The sequence below is a fragment of the Neltuma alba genome, unplaced genomic scaffold (genome assembly GCF_004799145.2).
Source record: "Neltuma alba isolate B1F8T4 unplaced genomic scaffold, ASM479914v2 tig00011993_pilon, whole genome shotgun sequence".
NCBI classification, from domain to species: domain Eukaryota; kingdom Viridiplantae; phylum Streptophyta; class Magnoliopsida; order Fabales; family Fabaceae; genus Neltuma; species Neltuma alba.
Window position 1 is genome coordinate 48,962 of NW_021636566.1, and position 22,070 is coordinate 71,031.

At 34.0% G+C, this 22,070-nt stretch overlaps 2 protein-coding genes and 1 long non-coding RNA gene across 4 annotated transcripts; 1 reads left to right on the plus strand and 2 right to left on the minus strand.

Annotated features, from left to right (window-relative positions):
• Positions 1 to 6,563: 6,563 nt before the first annotated feature.
• On the minus strand, positions 6,564 to 7,442 carry LOC114720636 (uncharacterized). The gene is made up of 2 exons (XM_028906298.1): positions 6,866 to 7,442; positions 6,564 to 6,745 (listed from the first exon to the last, which is right to left on the minus strand). The coding sequence occupies exons 1-2, from the start codon at positions 7,440 to 7,442 to the stop codon at positions 6,564 to 6,566; spliced, it is 759 nt and encodes a 252-aa protein (XP_028762131.1).
• Positions 7,443 to 10,234: 2,792 nt separating this feature from the next.
• On the plus strand, positions 10,235 to 12,333 carry LOC114720674 (uncharacterized). 2 transcript variants are annotated; one of them, XR_003737987.1, is made up of 4 exons: positions 10,235 to 10,591; positions 11,502 to 11,552; positions 12,123 to 12,204; positions 12,319 to 12,333. It is a non-coding gene; the product is annotated as an uncharacterized LOC114720674 (long non-coding RNA). The 2 variants fall into 2 exon arrangements; XR_003737986.1 differs by lacking the exon at positions 12,123 to 12,204.
• A 2,492-nt stretch (positions 12,334 to 14,825) lies between these two features.
• LOC114720637 (uncharacterized) lies at positions 14,826 to 19,735 on the minus strand. Its single transcript, XM_028906299.1, has 9 exons — positions 19,163 to 19,735; positions 18,916 to 19,065; positions 18,587 to 18,748; positions 18,167 to 18,262; positions 17,974 to 18,081; positions 17,697 to 17,888; positions 17,265 to 17,605; positions 16,397 to 17,181; positions 14,826 to 14,972 (listed from the first exon to the last, which is right to left on the minus strand). Exons 1-9 carry the CDS (start codon positions 19,707 to 19,709, stop codon positions 14,963 to 14,965), a joined length of 2,391 nt encoding a protein of 796 aa, XP_028762132.1. The 5' UTR covers positions 19,710 to 19,735; the 3' UTR covers positions 14,826 to 14,962.
• Between the last annotated feature and the right edge of the window lie 2,335 nt (positions 19,736 to 22,070).

Consider the following 22,070-nt stretch of genomic DNA (forward strand, 5'->3'; position numbering starts at 1 on the left):
TGAATATTACATATTTTTTATGATTATAATTTACATTTCCATTTATCTGATAGTGTTTCTATTCAAACTCATTTATAATCCCCGATAATCATTTAAATACTCTGAATGTAGCTATGTTCTTTTCATAAAATAACTTCTACTACAGGTCGCATATTTGGTGGCGGTGGCGGTGGTGTTGCTGCATTGATATTGTTATCTTGAACTTTGACATGATTTCTTTTTAATTTTTTCTACTTAACTATGTCAAGATATTACAGAATATCGATTTTAAAGGTCTTTATTTTTTAACCATTTCAATGTATAATAATCAAGATATAAGTTCCTTATAAACTAAGGCCAAGTAAAAATTAGGATTAGCGCTACTCAGCATTTGGAATTACACCGCACTTTCAAACAATGTTATCCATGAACAGATGTTCATTTAATTATATTAAGAATCAAAGTAGTACATCTTTGACCTGTATTTAGAACCAATTAGTAGGATTCTAAAACTTTGGAAGTAGTACTAAGATAGACACCTTTTCAAGTCTTTAGACCAGAACAATTAGCTAAAAGCATTTTAGCTTACATAAGTAGCGCCCTTATATATATATATATATATATATATATATATATGAGGACAAAATACTTACATATTATGGATAAGGCTGGAGAGAAAAAGCGAGAGAGAACCACACCAAGCCCAAAAGATTATTAATAATATATTCCAAGTCTCACATCTGAAAAAACAATAATTAAAAGAAAAAACAAAGGGTGTGTGTGTGTGTACTTGTAACGAGTTGAACCGACAAGTTTAACGGACCAGCTTCTCATTCTTACGTGTCGAAAAATTTCATTCCAAAATCCAAAGGATACAAATGTGGGTACAGATGACACTACTTTTAAAGCCGCGCGTTGTGTGATTCTCTATTAATTCTTTCGATCTCTTCATAAATTATACGTATTGAAGTACTTGACCATCTTGCCTCACAGTCTAGCAATCTTGAAAGTTACAAAATTAATTTGAGACTCGGAAGAGAAGTTATACCAGCTTTTGCAGTGAACAGATAAAGTGAATTGAACCAAAGAAAGGAAAAAGAATGGAGTCAGGCAATAATCAGGCGAAGACCAGTACTTTGTCTCTTTGAAGCCTCCTTATGAATTGTACGTATCAGTGTTAAAGAGGGGGAAAAATAAAAGAAAGGGAAAAGCAGAAAAGATTGTGGCTCACAAAAGCCAAAAGAGATGGACTTGAACTACTCAAGGTATTAATTAAAGGGAGATGAAGACTCTCCAACAAAAGCAATGTAAAATGAGAACGTGTGTGTATTTTTTTTTTTTGAACTTCTAGATTTACTATTTGAACGCTATATTTATAAATGAAAAACCATCATCTGACACTAATTATTTTATACACTTTTCAATTGTCACCCTCCCTTAATTGAATGTGAATTTTCGCGCTTTATGCGAAGAAAGTAAATGATCTTTCCTTCAAGCATACAAATGTATATAGTAATAATGTAATTAACCCAGAGTCTTGTAAATATCATATCACACGGAGATGATAATAAAAATGATCTATAGCTTATCAAGTACTCGACCACCTTGCCTTCACAATTAGAAATCTTGAAATTTACAAAATTGAAATAGAGGGAGAACTTTGGCGGGCTTTAATTTTGTTGATACCAGAATATTTGTCCTGAAAAAAGCAGCAGCCGATACCCATGTGTTTCATACACACATATTTGGCCGAAGACTACAAAGACAAATTAAATCCACTTGACTTCACACAAATATTATATTTGATCTTCGATCGAGATTCTGGAATTTAAAAACTAGGACTTAGTTTAATTGATGGCCTGAAAATTCGTTAATTTTAATATATTTTGTTAATTAAATTTTTATGACAACAATGCAAATAATTTTATATGCTTTCCAAGAATCATGTTCAAGACACTAGGGACTATTTGGTATGCATGTCTAAATTTTGATAGATTGTAAATGGGAATGGGATTGGGAATGAGTATGGAAATGGAAGTGGCAAAATTAATCCATGGACATGTTGAGTGAGAGCCACATCATTAGTTACTAATGTTTTCTTATAAGTTAACAAATTATATATGAGTATATAAACTAATAATTGATAAATCTATAAGGACTCAGCCAAAAAAAGAAAGAAAGAAAAAAAAAAATTATAAGGACTTAATTAAAAACAAGTTGAAGATATATGAATCTGTGTATTAATTTTATTATTTTTATTATTTCCATTTAAGTGATTGTGTTTCTATTCAAACTCATTTATAATCCTCGACAGTCATTTAAATGCTCTGAGTGATACCCACACTGTGGCTATGTTCTTTTCATAAAATAACTTCTAATACGGGTCGTATATTTGGTGGTGGCAGTGGCGTTGCTGCATTGATATTGTTATCTTCAATTTAAGAATGATTTCTTTTTTATTTTTTCTACTTAACCATGTCAAGATATTACAGAATATTGTTTTTAAAAGTCTTTATTTTTTGATCATTTCAATGTGTAATAATTAAGATATAAGTTCCTTGCAAGGTTGTCAAACTCACGAATTTAAACAAACTTGTGAGAATGAGATAAACTCGGATCGTAAACTCGTAAGAGTTTACTTTTATTAATAAACTGGTATTAAAAATGTATAATCAAATAATTAATATATAAAAAACAAGAACAATTTCATTTAAATATATTTTAAATTTAAATAATTAAAATTATATCCATCAATGATCATAATTTATCATATTCAATAAAGAAATTTCTATAAAACTCATATATAAAGTCACTAAACATAATCAAATCCAAAAATTTAATATGAGTTTAAGAGCAAGTTGACACAATTTTGTAAGCTTAAAACGTAAAAACGGTAAACTCAGTAAATAAATTCGTATCTTTAACTGAGTTTATAGTGACACGATTTTGTTAGCTAAAAAAGTAAAAACGTTAAACTCAGAGAGTCAACTCGTGACTTTGACAACAATAGTTCCTTGTAAACTAAGGCCAAGTAAAAATTAGGATTAGCGCTACTCAGCATTTGAAATTACACGGCACATTCAGACAATGCTATCCATGAACACGTGTTCATTTAATTTGAACCTATTAGGAAACAAGAAGTAACAAGAAAGAATAAAGATATGGAAGACGAAGGGAAAGAGTCCATAGCTACATATAGGTCTAAGAATTATGGACACAAAAAAATGAGCTTAAGGCCAGAAAAAGCATCACTGGCAATTTTTTCATAAAATCTGAGGGTTGTTTTCGAGAGGTGAGGATGGAAAGAACAAGATGGGTGCAATCACGGAGAAGCAGAGCCCAATAAGTGCACTGATAGTGAAAATATCAAACCCAGGATGTCCTTCCATCATCATTGCCACCGGGTACTGTGCTTGATGTTGCGAAGGCAACTCCGGCAACCAGCGCAGCCACCACTGACCAAGATTCAGACGTACGACTAAGCCATTTATAACTCTTTTCAATAATATACTGATGATCTCTAAGGAAGATTTCTCCCGGAATTTCCCCTTTTTTGTTTGTAGGGAATGAGAAATGGGCTGCCACTAACGATTTCACAAACTGCAATCCAAATTCGATCGTGAGAATAATTAAATGGGCTGCCTATTCTCCACTGCCACCAGTACAATATTTTTCTTCATTGATGAGGTATCGTGGATGGAGACTGGTAATCGTGGAAGAATTTTGTTCACTACTTCGAGTACACCTTTAGTCATGTATGTCCCAGGGTCTCTCATCAGTTCATCCAGTATCGGAATACTCCATGTATGCTTTCGTCTCGCATTTATTATTTCCTCAAATGTCTTCCCTGCCAAAGCATATTCACACAGACAACTTGGTTTTTTTTTTTTTTTTTGGGGTAAGGAACGAACACAGAAGAGAAAACTTTAGTTAATTGGAAGAATTACAGTATATAATCAATATAAATTAAACATGAATGTGGCATACCCAATCCTAGTACGCGAAAAAAAATTTGCAATGCAATGAAGAGAAACTGAAAACAGGTAGCGCAATTTTGGGGAACAGTATTTCCCTTAAGATGAGAGTTGTACTGCTTCTCTGGATCCCTTTCTGACGCCTTTACTCCTGCCAAGATGATAAACGCATGATAATATGTCAAACCAAGCCACCTATTTTTTTAATTTCCCCTATTAATTTCATGAATTTATGAATGAATGACAATCCGAAAATTGCATGTTCAATTAACATAATTAATTAGCACCTTACATTTTTGAGAGCTGCGTTAAAATTTTTCTGATCAAAGAGACTCGTGTGATCTTTCTTTTATTTTTAAAATATACATAAGAGTTTATGGTTAAAATATAAATTTTAGTTTAGAATTAAAATGGTGTATTTTTGGATTTATTTTATTAAATTTATCAATATTTTATACTTATTTAATTAGTTTTAATCTATTTTTTCTCTTTATTAATTTTTGGTTAATTATGCTACCCTCTATGAAAATATTTAAGAAGGCATTTTAGTTAAGGTTAAAAAATATGTTGAAAAATTTTGTAACTGTATATAACTTGAGCAAAATTTAAAACTTTTACGAATATATGTGTGCTCAGATTTTCTTTTTAGCTTTAATTTGACAAATTATAACAGGAAGGGATTGGGAAAAAAAAAAGTAGAAAAAGGGTGCAAAAAGGAAAAGAGATTTCCTTTCTCAGATTTTCTTCCTAGCTTTAAATCTCATCTATGTTGATTATTTTATATACACACGTGTGTTATCCTCCCTTCGGAAATATATTCTAGTTTGGACCGAACCCATATGTGAGCAAGCAATTTTCAAGAATTTGTTTTGTCAGGTCCAACCTAAAAAATGAAGACCAAATTAAAACTAATATATTAGTAGCATGATTTATTTCCAAACTACTAATGAAAATCGACACGACCGAGTAATGCAGTATTTCAAAGATAAATGGTGCAACTAAGATTGCACAGTATCCACACAATAATGATTAAATAATATAATTTAATTAAAAAAATATAAAAAAAACTGTCCATATATAATTCTAAAAATAGAAATATTTTAAAAAATATTAATTCATAAATAAATGAAATATTTATGTTTAAGTAACATATAATTTAAGAAAATAAAGTTAATAAAAAAAATATGATGGACTGCTATTTTTTCAAAATCAAAACGACGTCTTTACATATACTCGACAAGGAAGAAATATAAAATCTAATCAGATTGATTAATTCAAAACTCTTAACCCAACTAATCAGGAGACTAATTTACCAGTTGACTCATATGAATGTGCCACCTATATTGGATTTAATATATGATGCTCATTTCGCGCGTACGTGTGTGGTGAAATAAAAACACATAAAATCCATATTCTTATTCCACCGACATGAGTTTACATATTATTCTCTTCCATTCAACAAAATAAATTAAAGACAATCCAACGGAGGATACGCCAATAAATAAAGTATACACATTATTATGCTAAATCAATAATAAATTTAACGTGTGTTTAAAAGATGAGCTTGAATCGACTTATTTTGCAAAGTGCAAACTTGATTTTGATTATGCATCGGCTAAGTTTATTATAAGTGACTTTTGTTTAAGTATTTTTGTAAAGATAGAAAAACGTGATTTTTAACAAAATAAATTAGCAGCATCAATTCAAGTAGTGATATAAGGCACAGCACATATAGGAGATTCAGTCAGGACTCAAGATTGAGCTCGAATTAATTAATTACCAGAACGCCAAGTTGAAAAGGACATATGACATGTCAGGTAGTTTTCTGGACACTTAGGTCCCATTAGGTACGAAGTATTGAAAATGAGGGATATGGATTGAGATTGCAATTACAAAAATCATTAAAATAATATTTGGCATGACTAATTGCTTGTTACATAGGATTAGCCAAACCCATAGAGATAGGATTGGAGAATATATACCGTTTCTCCCCATAGTACTCCCCAATCCCACATACACAGGTTTGGCTAATTCTATATAACAAGTAATATTTTATGCTAAACACTTTTTTAATAGATTTTCTCAATCCCAATCCCAATCTCTATCCCTAATTTTCAGTACTTCATATCATAGGGGACCTTAAATTCTTCTTCCGAGCTTCTGATTGGATTTGTTGGAAGAGAATCGTCAAACTCCAGTGGATCTACCCTTATAGCTTGCGCAGAAAAAGAGCAATTGATTCACAAACATAATATAATATAGTAATCCGTTACTTTTATGGAACCAGTTTCGGTGCTCATCACTGAGTTATCAAATCTATAACGTCTATATCTCATTTAGATGCTACAGATTTGATTTCTTTTTTATTTTTATTTATTCAAAACAAGTATTTTAATATATATAATCTAAAATAGAGATATTTTTTAACTATCATTCTTTCAAAAAATAATTTTTTTATTTAAAAATAATTAATTAAAGATTTTAAAGCCGAACCTTTCAAATTAGATATAGATAGTCCAGATCTGATAAGTTTAGAGTGGTCGTCAAGATGATGAGCAGTTCCTACTTTCACCAACATTCATGTTTGATAATAAACAAATTAAAACCTATCTACACACACGTGGGTGTGTGTGCATACTTACCGTAGTCTATGATTGCCCGCCACCACGGGAGATCGTTGCCGCTTCTAAAAGCGGAAGATTTGCTGGCTAGGATGTGAAGAGGAGTTATTCTCTCTTCGTTGTATCTGGCCACGAGATATGGGCACAGTCGCATTATGTGAAATGCCAAGTCTGCACGTTAATGATATAATTAAGATGACGGTGATGAGTAGAGAGAGAAAGACACACACACATGATCGATCAGAGAGAAATTAAAATTGCTGTTTCTGGTGTATGTGGGACGCTTATTACCATAATGCTCTCTCCGAGTGGCGGAGTAAAGTACAGTTTCTCCGTTGAGGGGAGATCTGAGCAGCTCATCCTTTGGTAGCTGAGCTTTCCGGAAGAGGAAGATGAAGGCATGCTTGCGGTTGTCGAGAGCGGCGACGAAGATAGGGGTCTCGCCCCATTCGTTAGTGATTCTGAGCAAATCCGCGTCCATCTTATTACCTGCCTCTACGACGCACTTGCACCTTGTCACGGACCATCTCGCAGCTGCGCGATGCAGAGGGGTGTCCGCTACCTCATTCGCCTTCCTCAGAGCCTCCTCAGCATCTCTCTCATACCACCGGTCGCCGCCGTGAGCTTCGGCGAGGATCTCCACCAGCCTAACCACAACATCTTCCTTGTCTTCGTTGATGGCCATGTGCAGTGCCGTGTCTTCTGAGCTCGTGATCTCTGCATTCCACACCTCTGGTCTTGTTTCGTATAATTTCACCACCTTTTCCCACTTCCCTTGGAACGCGTGCATGTATAGTTTACCCATATCTAGTTCAGAATCATCCCTCTCCTCCCTCATGTGTCGCCATGATGACAAGGCAGACTCCATTTGTTTAGGAACTATATATTATGAATGATGAACAAGATCACAGTAGTAATGTTTTCACCACTTCATCGTCCACGCCGATCCATGCTAATTTATACCAAACCCTGCCGCTTTTTACCCTCCTCAAATTAAATTAAAATCTTTTACAGCACAAGGGAAGACAATGTTAGGTTAATTTACTTGATTAATTCCGGAAATTAAAAAGATAGAGATTGGCACAGCGTCATCAGTTTGAATAAAGGTTTTCAAAGATAAAAAGTTCTCTTACAGTTGAAGCTGTAAGGAAATATATACATACATATATGTGTGTGTGTATATATATAGTAAGATAGACGCATTTCCCGTTCGAGTCACAAGACAAGAATAATTAAAGCTGAAAGGATTTTACCGGACACACAAGGGGCGCCCATTATGGACAAAATACTCGCATCTTATGAACAAAGCTGGAGAGAAAAACAGAAAGAGATGGCACATGTATATGCCACAGATTGTAATAGGCGAGAGAACGACGCCAAGCCTACAACATTATTAATATTACAAATCTCACGTCTTAAAAAAAAAAAACGGGTGTTTACACCCTCTTGTGACGTGTGGAACCAATGATCGTTTCAGATCTCACCCTATAGTATGTTTTCCAGATCTCTTAAATTGCACAAACAAACCAATTCCTCATTCCGACTTGTTAGAAAATTTCATTCCAAAGGATTTAAGTGTCGGTACAGATGACACAATTTAAATGTCGCGTCGTGTGACTCTCTTTTAATTCTTTTCTCTTTGTAAATTATATGGATTGAAGTACTTGACTATATATATCTTGCCTTCATAGTTTTAGCAGTCGTGAAAATTACAAAATTGAATTGGCAAGCAAAAACCAATGCGCATATACCACGTGATTTTGCACGGCTCATAGAAACAATAACAAGTTAACGATGGATGCAGCTGAATCAGAAAGGTAAATGCAGGAAAAATTGTAGCTCAAAAAAGCCAGTAACACGGAGCAGAGAATAGCGCGGGACATGGATGTAAAATCAAGCAGTGAACAGTTAAAACGAATTGAAAAAAGAAGGAAAAAGAATCAACCGAAGTCCACTACTTTGCCTCTCTGAAGCCTCCTTATTATGATCGAATTGTACGTACGTCTGAGTTTTAAAGAGCGGGGAAAATTACAAAAAAGAAAGAAAGAAAGGGAACAACAGAAAAGATTGTGACTTACAAGAGCCAAAAGAAGGGATGGGATTGAACTCACTACAAAAAATTAAACTTTCAGTGACGACTTTCAGCGGCGACAAAATAAGTCGCCGCTGAAAATATGACTTTCAGCGGCGACAAGAAGTGTCGCCGCTGAAAGTCAGGTCCTTTTGTGGCGACAAAAATGTCACCGCCAAAAGTGATAGTTACGGCGGCGACTTTTTATTGTCGTCGCTGTAACTGCAACTTTCAGTGGCGACATTAGAGTCGCCGCTGAATGTCTTTTCAGCGGCGACCAAAAGTCGTCGCTGAATCTTCTTCCAGTGGCGACAATTTATATCGCCACTGAAGCGACTTTCAGTGTCGCCGCTGAAAGTTTTTGCACATTTTTTTAAAATTTTTTGTAAAAATTTTATATTGTAATCTTTTATTTGTGTAATTAAGTAACTTTGATAATTAATGTTGTTTTATGTATTTTTGTGTTAGAGAGAGACTAAAAGGAAGATAATGTGGTGTTTGAGAGAGAAAGGGAGAGGAAGAAAGTTTGGAGTTTGTATCAAAGGCATATACTATATCCAAATATTTGAGAGATGGAATAGAAAAACATTGTGCATGGGAGAGAAATGAGATGGAGACATGCATGAGGATCGAGGATAATATTTCATTAGGAACTGATTTCTAAGCTAAATTTAAAGGAAATTTATTTGAGATGATTATTTCATGTTCTTAAAAATTGTTAGGTCGATCATGTTGATATAATGTGATGAATGTGAGCACCTACCAATAATCAAGTTGTTAGGGTTTCAGCTCTGCTTGAAGCTGCAAGAAGGACTAATTTTAAGGGTAGCGTCAATGAAATAACGACATGATTTGCAGCAGAAAGGTATATTTTACATTTATATCTACATCTTCTTTCATTTTATTAAACGGAGTTGTTGCAGTGAATATACATATATATAACTATTGTTGCTGTTCGAATAGATGACTATGAGATGTACAAATAATTTTGCTTGTGTGTGGCGTGAGGAGTGAACTTTAGAAGTCAACTAACACTAGTGCAAAATACTAATATAACTACTACTTTTGGTGTCAGTTATGTAAGGAACAGTAGTACTATGTTATCCAAATACTTTTCGCTTCTAGTCTCCCAAGACCTGATGCCATAAGTGTGCTTATGGCTTTTGTTCAATTTTGAACAGAAGCCATAAATATTCAAAATAAATTTAAATTATTTTTCATCTCATAAAATAACAATATGAAATAGACACATTTTTATTTTGCTTATATTTTTATTTAATTCATGTGACAAAAACTTTAATTTTTTTAACTCAAATGATTTAGTTTTAATTAGTATTTTTGTTTTTTCTTTTTACAAATTGAAAATTTTTATGAGAAATTTGCTTTTATAGCATATACAATTAAAAACTTGATTTTTATTTTTAAATTTCAATTGTCTGTCTATCAACGGCGTCTGGTGCAAAGTGGAGTTGCCTGGTGATGGCGTCGAGCCCAAGCTAGGCTTTTAAATTTTTGGTGCCTGGTCCAATTTAATTATTAAAAAACTTGGCTTCCCTCCATATGGTGCACCCTCCCTCTTGCCCTTTTCTCTCAATCGCGCTCCGCTATCTATTCCTCTTCTTCTCCGTTTATGGGTGGTCTCCACTGGGTGTCACCAGATCTCCTTCCCTCTGTCTCGTTTTCCTCTCTATCTTGGAGCTGATTCGTGGGTCTAACCGAAATGTTCTTCGCTAAGTCTCGCCTTCTACTTGTTTCATCTTCAAGCTAGGTCGCGGTTCTCTGTTGGGTCTGATCAGAAACCTCTTGCCTCATCTCTTCTTCCTCTTTCCTTCATCTTGTTCCATTTTCGAGCTGGTTCATATGGGTCTTTGATGGGTCTCGCCTCCTTCTTCGTTCTGTCTTTGTTTATGATCTCTTCCCTTTTGACAGCAGTTGCTTCGGTCCAAGTAAGTTTTTTACTTATGCTAATCATTTTGGATTCTTGCTGTAACTTAAAAAATAGTTCATCAGTTGAGGAAAGTTAGATTCTTGTGCTGTTTTATTAAAAAATTTTGTTCTTGTGTATCTTATATTGTTGAAATCTTGCGCTGAATTGTGGCTAAAGTTCAAGTACTTACTGAAATCTATGTGGCTCTTGTTGAAATTTGTCCTTTTATGTTTCGGTTGAATTTGCTGGAGTGTGGCAAGTCACTGCAATATTTTTGCTTTTGGCACCAATAAATTTAACAAGTAACAGTTTTCCAAATGGCATTGTCTAAGGAAATGAATATCTGATTCAAAAATAGAGTTGGTATAATGAATATATATATGTATAATTGTTGTTGGTGTTCGGATGGATTACAGGGGATTATTATTCATATAAAAATCTGTTTCAAAAATCTGATTCGAATAGATTATTATATTAGAGCAAAAACCATTTACATTTTAGAGTATGAAATCACAACAATTTCATTTATATGTGCGTGTTTTTTTTTTTGGGGGGGGGCACTAAATCCATCTGTCCTACCTAAACAATAACACCTTTTTTGTTCGTTCTTCAAATGACGTTAATGGGGAGGCACACACGCACACACATATATGAGAATGCCCTTTGTTTTATTTCAATTGTTTTCCCATCCATTTATTTACACACACACATATTCTTATATAGTCAATTCTATTTAACAATCAAACAAACAAAACAAAACATTTTGATTTTCTGAGAAGTGAAGCAAAGCATGTATTTGATTAGACTCCATATCTGTAAGCTATTCAATTTTTTTTAACTAACTCATTGATTATGATGATGATGATGATGATGATGTGCACTTTACGTTCATTGTTTCTTGTTATTAAATTTCTTTCATTGACTTGAAGCCCATCAAGTTGAGCGTCGAGGAGCAACCTTGGAGGCTGTGACATGTTATGGTATATTTTTCTCTTTATATACGTAATTTAGGTTTTTAATTACATTGCAAATTGTACGAGGGATATAATTTTAGATATTAAAGATTCATCCTTCGATGACTATTCGGTCCTGAAATGGTGGAATAAAAAATTCAATTCTTGAATATATGTATGTATATTGTTCTCTTAGGCTTAACAATAGATGATTCAGTTTCGATTTGAAAGTCTAGATTGGTCATGTCTAGTTGTAGATCTTGTAAATTTGCATAAAAGTAATGTCCCTAATAATAACGGATTATTCTATTGTTCTTGTTTTAAGTGTTTGAATATTTATTACATAGAAAAGAGATGGATGGCGGTGATGTGATTACTAAGAGGCCTCTTGTGAAGGTGTTATGTTATTTTCCTATAATACCATGATTTAAGTTTTTATTAGCTAATGTCAAGTTACAACTGAGGTATAAATAACCATATGATTTCTTTCATTTCCCAATTAGCACCAATTGTAAAAAGGTATGTGGTTCTAATTCATCTCTCTATTAGGTCAAAACTTTCTTAATGATGTGATGTTCATATAATTTTATATTGTAGATGTTATTGGAGGCTTGCTGCTATCTATCCATGTGATTAGGCTATATATTGGTTTTGTTCTTTGCAACGGGTCCATTTAAAGGTATGGTGCCATTAGTTTCCTACATGAAGATTTTTGGAGCATATAGCATACTTGGTTTTGATATGATCATCAATTATTCTATCATATTCACGAGGCTTGCTATTATAACTGTAGGTACTCACACGTCTCTGTTGGATATAATTGCCAATTTGTAGATGTTGGTCATGATGAATATGGCACTGATTGCAAGTCTCTAGGCTATCAAACGCATACAGATCCCTGCTTTGCCTTGTGTGTAAAGCTTTTGTGATTGTATCTATTAGCAACATTTTGGGAAGTTGTAATTCTTCACTTTCCATTGGATCAGTTGCGTCCCCTTTTGTCGTCCTATCAGGTTAGATCTCTTCAGCATTCCAAAACAATTTAAAACCTACCAAAATACAGATTAAGTAACTCACTCTTTTAATTAAACTCATTACCTAACCCATGCTTTTGCTGTGAGAAGATTCTCTTGTTTCTATTTAAGTCGTGGCTTTGATTCTAAATTCAGTAACCAGATCTGGCTTTGATTTTGGAAAAAAAAAAACCTGGCTGTAATTGTATATGTCTTTTAATGTGACCAGATCCCAATAATAATTTTTGAACACTACTGCAGTTAATAGATTTTATTACAATCAAAGTCCAAAATGGGCCCTGATCTTGCTTCCTTTAATCAAACTTTTAGATTGTCTTTTATTCACATGACATCAAAAGCTAGAACCGCTTTCCCCTGTTTTGATTATTATTTGTAATAATCTGCTTGCTGCAATGATATTAATTCATGGCCGAATGTGCAGCAAAGCGAGAGAGGATGGAAGCAGAACGTGCAGCAGAGCGAGCAAAGATGGAAGCAGAGCGTACACAACTTGAATAAAGGATGGAGCAACTGATGGAATAGAGAATACAAGCTCAGTTCACTGCTTTCATGCAAAAGATGCAGTTAAATGCTCCTGCAGATACCCCTACTTCTAGCGTCCCTCCTTCTACATAATTTTTCTTTTGCATTATGTAATGTATCCTTTAATTGAACAATTTTTTTTAGTTAAAGACACAAAAACACTTTGATGGTTATATAAATCTTATCATTTAATATATTATATTTGTGTGTTAATTACTTTATTTTTATTAAACCTTTTGATAATATTTATCAGGAATATAAATAAAATTTTTTGCATAATTAATATATTATAAAAATAATTAAAATCACAAAAAAAGGGTAATCAGCGGCAACATTAGGTTGCCACTGAAAATATAATCAGGGGCGACAAAAGTGTCGCCGCTGAAAAGGGATTCAGCGGCGACAAATGTCGCCGTTGATTCTTATGTTTCGGTGGCGACTCTCTCCCGGCGGTAAACTCTCACCTTTCAATGGCGACTTTTGACTTTCAGCGGCGACTATTTTTGTCGCCGCTGATAAGTTTCAGCCACGGCTGCTACGGCGATGACCTGGCGGCGACATTTCGACAAAATGTCGCCGCTGAAGGTCGGATTTTTTGTAGTGACTGTTGAAGGAATTAATTAATTAAAGAGAGAATGGCCATTAAAGATTCTCTAACAAAATTAACGTAATAAATTGAGGATAATCTATGTATTATTTTTCAACTTGTAAATTCGAAATAGTATTGGTACTCATTGAAGTGATAAGGACTATTATTTTAACTCTATAATACTACCTCCAGTCCTTAATATAGGACCTCGTTTGATTTTTATTTTGATCTTAAATATAAGACCCCAGTCCATTTTGTCTCTAATATTTATGCATTTTTTTCCAAGATAGTCCTTCTAACAATGACAGTTCTAGCTAATACACTTGATTAGTAAGGATATTTTAGGAAAAAAAATGCCTATTTATAACAAATAACTAACTCAACTTCTTTTCTTAATCTCAAATTAGTCAACTAATTCTTATAATTAAGACCGGAAGCAGTATTTTTACAACTTAAAATTCGTAAATTGACATCAATTTTTCATATAATCTTCAATGGTCACTCTCACTTAGTTAAATGTGAATTTTTCGTGCCAAGAAAGGAAATGATCATTCCTACTACACAAGATTGTAGTAATAAATATAGTCCAGAGTATTCCAAACATCAAAGGCTGTGAACATTAATTAATGTTAGAATGTTCCAGGAGACTGTGACTGAGGGGAAACCGACTAATAATTAACTATGAAGGGCGGCGTGATCCTAATATGAAAGGTTAATGACCATCCACCACCTTTAAAGTTTTTCTTCATAATTTCTTCTTGTAGTTTTACCTTTAAATATTTAAGAACGCTAGGTTTCATTAAAACCTTATTTTAAGGGGGTTAGTTGCACTTTGTTTCTAAATTTATGGGTTTTATTTAATAAACTTGTTGATAATTAATAACAAAGTTAAAATTATTTTTCAGAAATATTATAGATAAAAATTGCACTACAAATTATTTTAATATACTAACGGTGCCGATAAAATGCTCTTAGAATGCTAAATCCAGTTTAATTCTAATATGAATAGGGGAAGGGGGCCTGTGTCTTTAGCATCAGTAAAAGAGAAGAAAAAAGAGAGTAAAGATGTGACGTGAGAATACAGGCCAAGAACAAGTCTGATTGCATGAGGTGTGTGGAGTGGCGTGGGATGATGATAGAGGGTCAGAGTGTGAGTTGAAAGTAAAAGTTAAGGCTTTTCTTTATATGGAAGCTCTTTCTTCCTTGCTGAAATTTTCAGTCGACCACTTAAACCTCTACATAAATTATTTAACCGAAATGAAGAAAGAAAAAGAGCCAAGATAGTGACTTTATCACTTTATCTTTGTGATCCTCAATCTCGTTTTGGGGTGAAATTAAATTAAATTTAGAATGTAACAAGTGATGTAAACCAAAATCATTCTCTTATTAGAGAAGAAATTGATTAGGTCCTAAGTTTACTAAAAAATCAAAATTGCTATTAAAAAGGGAATTTTTGTTGTTTTTTTTTAAATTTAAAAACTACTTTGCAAAATAAATTGAAAATAATTCTAAGTATTTCTTTTTAGATTTTCTTTTATAAAAAGAGTGAAAAGGTAAATTAAAATTAAAAATTGAAAGATACTTGATTAAAGATATAATAATTGAAATGAATTTCCCTTCAGAGCTTTAAACCATGCCTTCCTTGCTTCAAAAGATTTAGAGAGTTTTAATTTTCAATAAATCAGTTAGTTCAAACAACCATTTAAACTTAGATTAATTAACCTGTAACTAAAGCCCTTTAACTAAAAGAGTTCTTATCACCATTAACAACCCTCATGAAGTTCCATTGGAAAAGATTAATAACTTTGCACAATTAAAATTCAACAATCTTAACAATGCAAGATTGAACCAGAAACTTAACTCAAAAGATTAATATTAAATTAACTCAATACAATATCAAGCAATCAAGCTAAGAATTAAACAATGCAAATCAAGTGCACAGCTGTCAAACTCAATATTCAAATCCCAAACTACACTACAACTGTAATGTAACAAATCCAGAATCCCAATCCAATTATCTAACTAAGATAAACCAAAATGCAAAACTGAAATTAGAGATAAGAATATTATTAAAACTCCCTAATTAATTGCTCCAAGCTCTGGCATGGCTCTCTGCTCCTTGGGGAAATCAGATTCAGCTGCTCATGGTAGTCTGGTTTGCTCCACCGAGCTCCTCAAACCTTCTGAGCATTATCACAGCGGCACGCACATTTTGAGAAGGGGGATGAATGGTGATGATGGTTCAAGACGGTGATGAAGGTGGAAAGGAATAAGGTCGCATCTGTGTGGATGGATTTTTTTGGTGTGTGGGTGTGATGGTTTCGTAAGATGACGATGACGATGACGACGTGATGTGGTAGTGCCGCCTCTGTGTGGATTTTCTCATATATATATATATATATATATAGATACAGATATATATAAAAGAAGATGATGGAAGACCCTAATTCTCCCGCCGCTGTTCGTTCTCTTTCAGCTTTTTTTTCTTCAATTTCTCCCAAATTTTCTACAATAAAATCTAAGATACTGTGACATCATTTTTTTTTTTAAAAAAATCAATTAGTTAAAATAAATCAGAAAATTATGATATTTTTGCCCTTTTTAGCAATCTTTTCATCCAATCACAATTAATCCAAATTAATCATAATAAATATAATTAAGCCCAATCTAATTAATAATAATCCAAATAAGATGTGAAAAATTAATGCAAAATCAGGATTTATCACTCTGCATCACTAAATTCCACGATACTGTATCCCACTTCTCCATGATTTCTTTGGTTTCGATCTCCAGTTGAAGTCTTTTCATTGGATTTCGGCGATCCTTTTCCATGATCTCTTTCTTTTTGACCTTCTTCCCCATTTTTATTATTCTTCTTCGCCTCTGAGTCTTGTAGCTCCATTACTGGGGTAGCTTTGTAGCTTCGCTGTGGAACCTTCTTCAACGTAGTCTTCAAAAGATCAAAGTAAAGAGGGAATTGGGCCAGAGCAAAAAGTGTCACCGGGAATGAAGTCAAAAGATATATAGGAAGCGCAGCATCTTGGAACTGATCCTTGAGCACGAAGAAATGGCCGGCACAGAATGACATCAACATGGATGCAATGGACATGAACAACGAGGACATACCCAGAATAAGCTTCTTCGGCAGGTCCCTGTTGAAATCAAATTCCTGATAGCGAGAAGTGAGTATCGATAGGAACATGATGGTGGCAATAATGGAAAAGCAGAGCGCCACCAGCGAAGAGATGGTAAACAAGTCGAATGCTCTCTCTGCTCTCAAAAGCGGGCGACCGGTGGCCTCTTCCAAACCACCAGGCACGGCGGTTGACGACGTAAACGCCACCGTGGCCACCAATGTCGCCACCACCGAGCATGATTCGGAGGTTTTCGTCAACCACTCTCCCCCCTTTTGCACCAATTCACTGTGCGTTTCAGTGAATATCTGTTTCGGGGTTTTGTAACTCTTGTTGTAATGGGCAAAAAAATGAGGTGGCATTGAATTCTTCACAAACTGCATCACCAAAAATTAACTAAGAAACGAGGTACCTTACTATGTATACAGCTATCAGTTCAGTTCATCACAATCATACATACCTCATACCACTTGATTTCCCACTGCATTTGGAGGGCGGCACCAGAAATGCGCCATGGCTCATGCGATCCACTTTTGGCAGCCAAGTGCAGTGCACTATTTCCTTCATGATCCACCTGCCGAAATAGACTTTCTTTGAAGAAGTTCTTTTCCAGCAGCAACTTATACACATGGGGTTGCCTCTTCTCTACTGCTAACAACACTATGTTCTTCTTCTCTTCATTCTCGTCGTAGATAGCCACCGGAAATAGTCTCAGAATCTCCTTTACTATTTCGATCACGCCATTCTTTGCCGCAATGAGTATGGGCGACTCCTTTTTCTTTTTTTTACATTCTTCCACACCTGCACATTAATTAATGTTAATAATATGAGTATATACATATTTGATACTTAAATTTATAAATTCATGATGCAGGCTGTGTGTTATAGTTACTGCTGTCTTTGGCGATTGATAGTTTAAACCCAAAGGATGGCAGGTCCTCTGAAATAATAGGGGAGTCGGCCGGTTTGGAGCCATTGTCTTCGTACTCATAACCAGAGGCGCGATTAAGAAGTGCATGCATTATTTGAACAGACCAAGTGTGCTTCTCCTTCTTTCGACGTATCTTGTTTAACCTGCTCGATCCTGTAGGGCATATTATATTACGTAAATTAAACATAGATATATAAATGTCCAAGACAGGGTTGGAATTATTGTACAAATGGCGTACCTTCTCCAAGAATCACCAGTAGAGCCAGATAAAAGAATCTGACGAAATTAAAGCAGGTTCTGTAGTTAGCAGGAAATAATCCACTTCCACGATCTCTCTCTTCCGATTCTGGTTAATGAAACAATCAATAATATGATCAGATTGTTTATCAACTTACATTTCTCTAAAATTTCCAACAAAAAAAAAATCTGACCTCCAGCACCAGCGGCTCTATGATGATTTCTCGCATTTTCGAGATCCTTGCTATTTGCTTGAGATTCATTTTCTTTTCCTCCAGCTATAGATTTACCTTTCAAATGTTTATTCATTTAATCTCATGATAATAATAAGATCAGGACATCATAGCTAATGGTAACAACCCACGCTTAACTTCTTAACAATACAAAGGAAATATAGCATTTAATTTTTTGATATCTTCGTTATTAAAGTAATAAAACATACGAGTATAATTTTTTAAAATTACAACAATATGTTTATTTATTTTTTAAAAATTTAGTCGGTGGTAGAAGACGGCGAATTGCACACTGCTGAGATGTTGAAAAATAACTAATCAAGGCAAAAGAAAGAAAACGTAGGCTAACTTGCATGCATAGTTAAAGGAACATAAATCTACCTGAAGGTCCTGTCATCGTGGATTTGACGGTGTTGAAAATGTCCCAGAGGACACGATAATTGGGTGGAAAATGGGCTGGTTGGTGAATCGCTTGATCTTCCTTGACTTCGTCAGTATAGAATTTCAGCGGTTCTGCTTTCTTAAGCTGATCAACGTATATACCTTTGCGGACAAACAAAGACACACATATAGATATTGGAAATTGCAAGTTTATAGCATAATGAAGAGGACGAGAATTCAAATTAAGAGGTAACACATTATAGGTATACGTTTCCTCAGTGTACATGACTCGTGACAAAAAGAACAAAAATATTAAATTAAATACTTACAGTGATAGATGATACTTCCAACTCGTCCAAGGCGGCTTCCACTTCTGAAGGCAGAAGGTTTCGCTGCTAGCAGATGGAGCGGGGACAACCCATCCTCGTTCACCGAGGTCACTAGATCTTCATACAAGTGTATTATTTGGAATGCTAAATCTACATATATATACATGCCAATAATTCAGCTTGCCTTCTGCCTCATATGATCATAGAAAGACAGGAGATGGATGGTGAAGTTGTTGATTTATTTTACCGAAATAGTCTCCATTGATTGCGCAGTGAAGAATAGTGTCGCCGTCATTCCTTCTGCAGTTGGGATAGTAGGGCGGAGTGTTGCCGTCGGTAAGATTAGTGTTTCGGATATAATGAAGGCAGAGAAAAGCTTTTGTTTTGCCAAAGTAAGCCGCCAGGAAGAGGGGTGTCTCGCCGTCACCGTTACGACAATCCACCAACGACGGCTCTACCTTTGCAATTATCTCACATTTTCTGACGTCCCCCATTGTAGCCGCTAAATGCAGAGCAGTGTTGCCCCTAATGTTTTCAGTTTGCAGGACCTTTTTAAGTTGATGTTCATCCCAATGGGACCTAACTGACCTCACCATTTCTTCCACCACCTTGTCCTTCGCTTCCGACACAGCTAAGTGCAGCGCAGTGTCGCCTGACCTTGTTATTTTGGCTCTGTGCGCCCTTGGTTCATCCTGGTACATCTTCATCACTTGTTCCCATCTGCCTTTCATGGCAAATGTGAATAGCTCTTTCTTAATGCTTTCCAGCTCCGAAGACACCATCGTCGTCATCATCGTGTCTCTACTGGCTTCCACCGCGCAGCTGCTCTGTTATAATGACCTGATCTCGATGTGTGGGTGTGGTTTAAATAGTATGTACGAGAGACGATCACTGTTTTTATGGAGAAAGGTTTGCTGCGTAACCAAGTTATTCCCATCTCAGATGAAGAGGAAGCTGCTGAAATTAACGGAAAAGAAGGAAAAAGGGTAAGACAGGGTCGAATAAATAAGATGAGAAAACAAAAGTGAAGATTGATCTGTTTCTGCCTCCTAGCTTTCTGCTGTTCAGGGACGCGGGTGTCTCAGCTTGTGCAGGCAAAGGGAGACATGTGTGTTACGTGGATATAGCGTATTGCAAAACAAAAGGAAAGAATATATAATTGGTATACATATGAAGTGAAAGGAGGAGGGAGCAGAGCCAAAAGCCAACTGCCGACAGTTGCAGATGGACAAAGGCGGTCGAACAGAAACGATAATTAAAGGCGCAAGCAAGTGGTGTTTCTATATTTGGGCAGAGAGAGAAGCCGTTTCCGATATATACATACGATTTGGGGTCAAGTCCATTTAAACTTTTTATTTGATATGTTTGAAAAAGTGAAAGCTTACGCCTATAAATATATACCACAAATGGCAAGACTCATGGAGTGGGATGTAAGCAAACATCAATTCCTTTTTATGCAACAAAAAAATGAACACACATACGACTTCTGATTCTAATTGTAAGAGTTAGTTGACTAATTTGAGAAGATTAAGAAAATAGGTTAAGTTAATTATTTATAATAAATATGTATTGTCTTTTCTAAAATATCTTGCCAATCAAGTGTATTAAAAATAATATCTAAGAAGGATGTTTAAATTTAATATACAACAAAATTCTTATTTTTATACACTTTCATATATTATTGCATATTGATATTCAAAAATTAGGATTGATTTTCAAATTTTATAAAAATGAATCAATAATTATTCAATATAATCTCTAAAAGATTATGTTCGATATAACTGGAATAATAAATTAACATTATGCACACATGTTGGATACTAAAAAAATTCTATATGCATATAATCATTGAATTTTTATAATCATTTATAATTTCATATAATGATTTTCCAAACAACTTAATAAAACATAGGCAAATATATAAAATTTAAACATTAAGTGTAAACACTTTTTATCAATAAAAAATTAATATTAAAAAATAAAATAAATATAATAATAGATATAAGATATCATATATAATTAGTAATAATTTCCCTCTATATATAGATATATAAAATATCTATTATAACATGAGTGTGTGTAAGGACTTGCGCATGTATACTGTTTTGCTAGAATTAGTTTTAATGCTCATCGAAGTAATAAGCATCATGATATTTATCAAATCTCAATCATTCAAATTTAATATGGACGATTGAGGTTTAATAGTTAATATTTTATTTTTCAAAAAATATCTTTTAATACATGCACAATCCAAATAAATATAATTTCTTGAGTTTATGTTTTTTAAAAAATAAATTTTTATTTAAAAATTACAAGTTAAAAATTTTAAATCTAGATCATTAAAACTGATTTTAAATAGTTTAGATTTCATCATAATAATGAGTATCCACTGAAACTGGTACCTTGTTTTGCTTTCCGCATGCATACGAATTATGTAAGCACATATTTTACCTTGTCATTACTAATTTTTAGTATCAATAATCTAACTTATTTTCAAATACGTGCCTATATAAATTTCATTCTTATTCATTTTACCTGCTCAATTTTCTTTTCAATGAATTACCATGCCCTATTTATTTTTCACTGTCAGTTGAATAATTATATGTTTATCGTAATTTCTGATCAAAGAAGTTAATTACTTTTCCAACAGATGCAGTTTTCTTATTGTACGTGAAAAATGCTCTTCACACAAAAGAAAAAAAAATCCCCTTTATAGCAAAAGTATTGAAAACAAAAGGGACAATTGTACTCTTCTTGGAAATGATTAATTATCATAACTATAATTAATCTTGTTTACCTTCCATTTTAAGAATATGTACTGTCATGCAATTTCGCCATAGTTCCTTTCTTCGCATTGAGTAGCGTGAGAGAACATATCTCCAAATTAACCAACACTGGCACAACAAAGTAATACCGTTTGTGAAGCCAAAAAAAAAAAAAGGAAAGTAAATACTGTTTGTTTCTTAACCACAGTTACAGATTAGACACATTTTAAATTCTGAATAATCAAACAGGGAATCAGTTTCAGTGCTCATTACTTTGATGAGCACTATAAGTTTATTAGATCTAGACCATCTATTTAATTTAAGTAGTCCAGATTTAAAATCTTTAATTATTTATTTTTAAATAGAAAAAAATATTTTTGGAAAGAATAA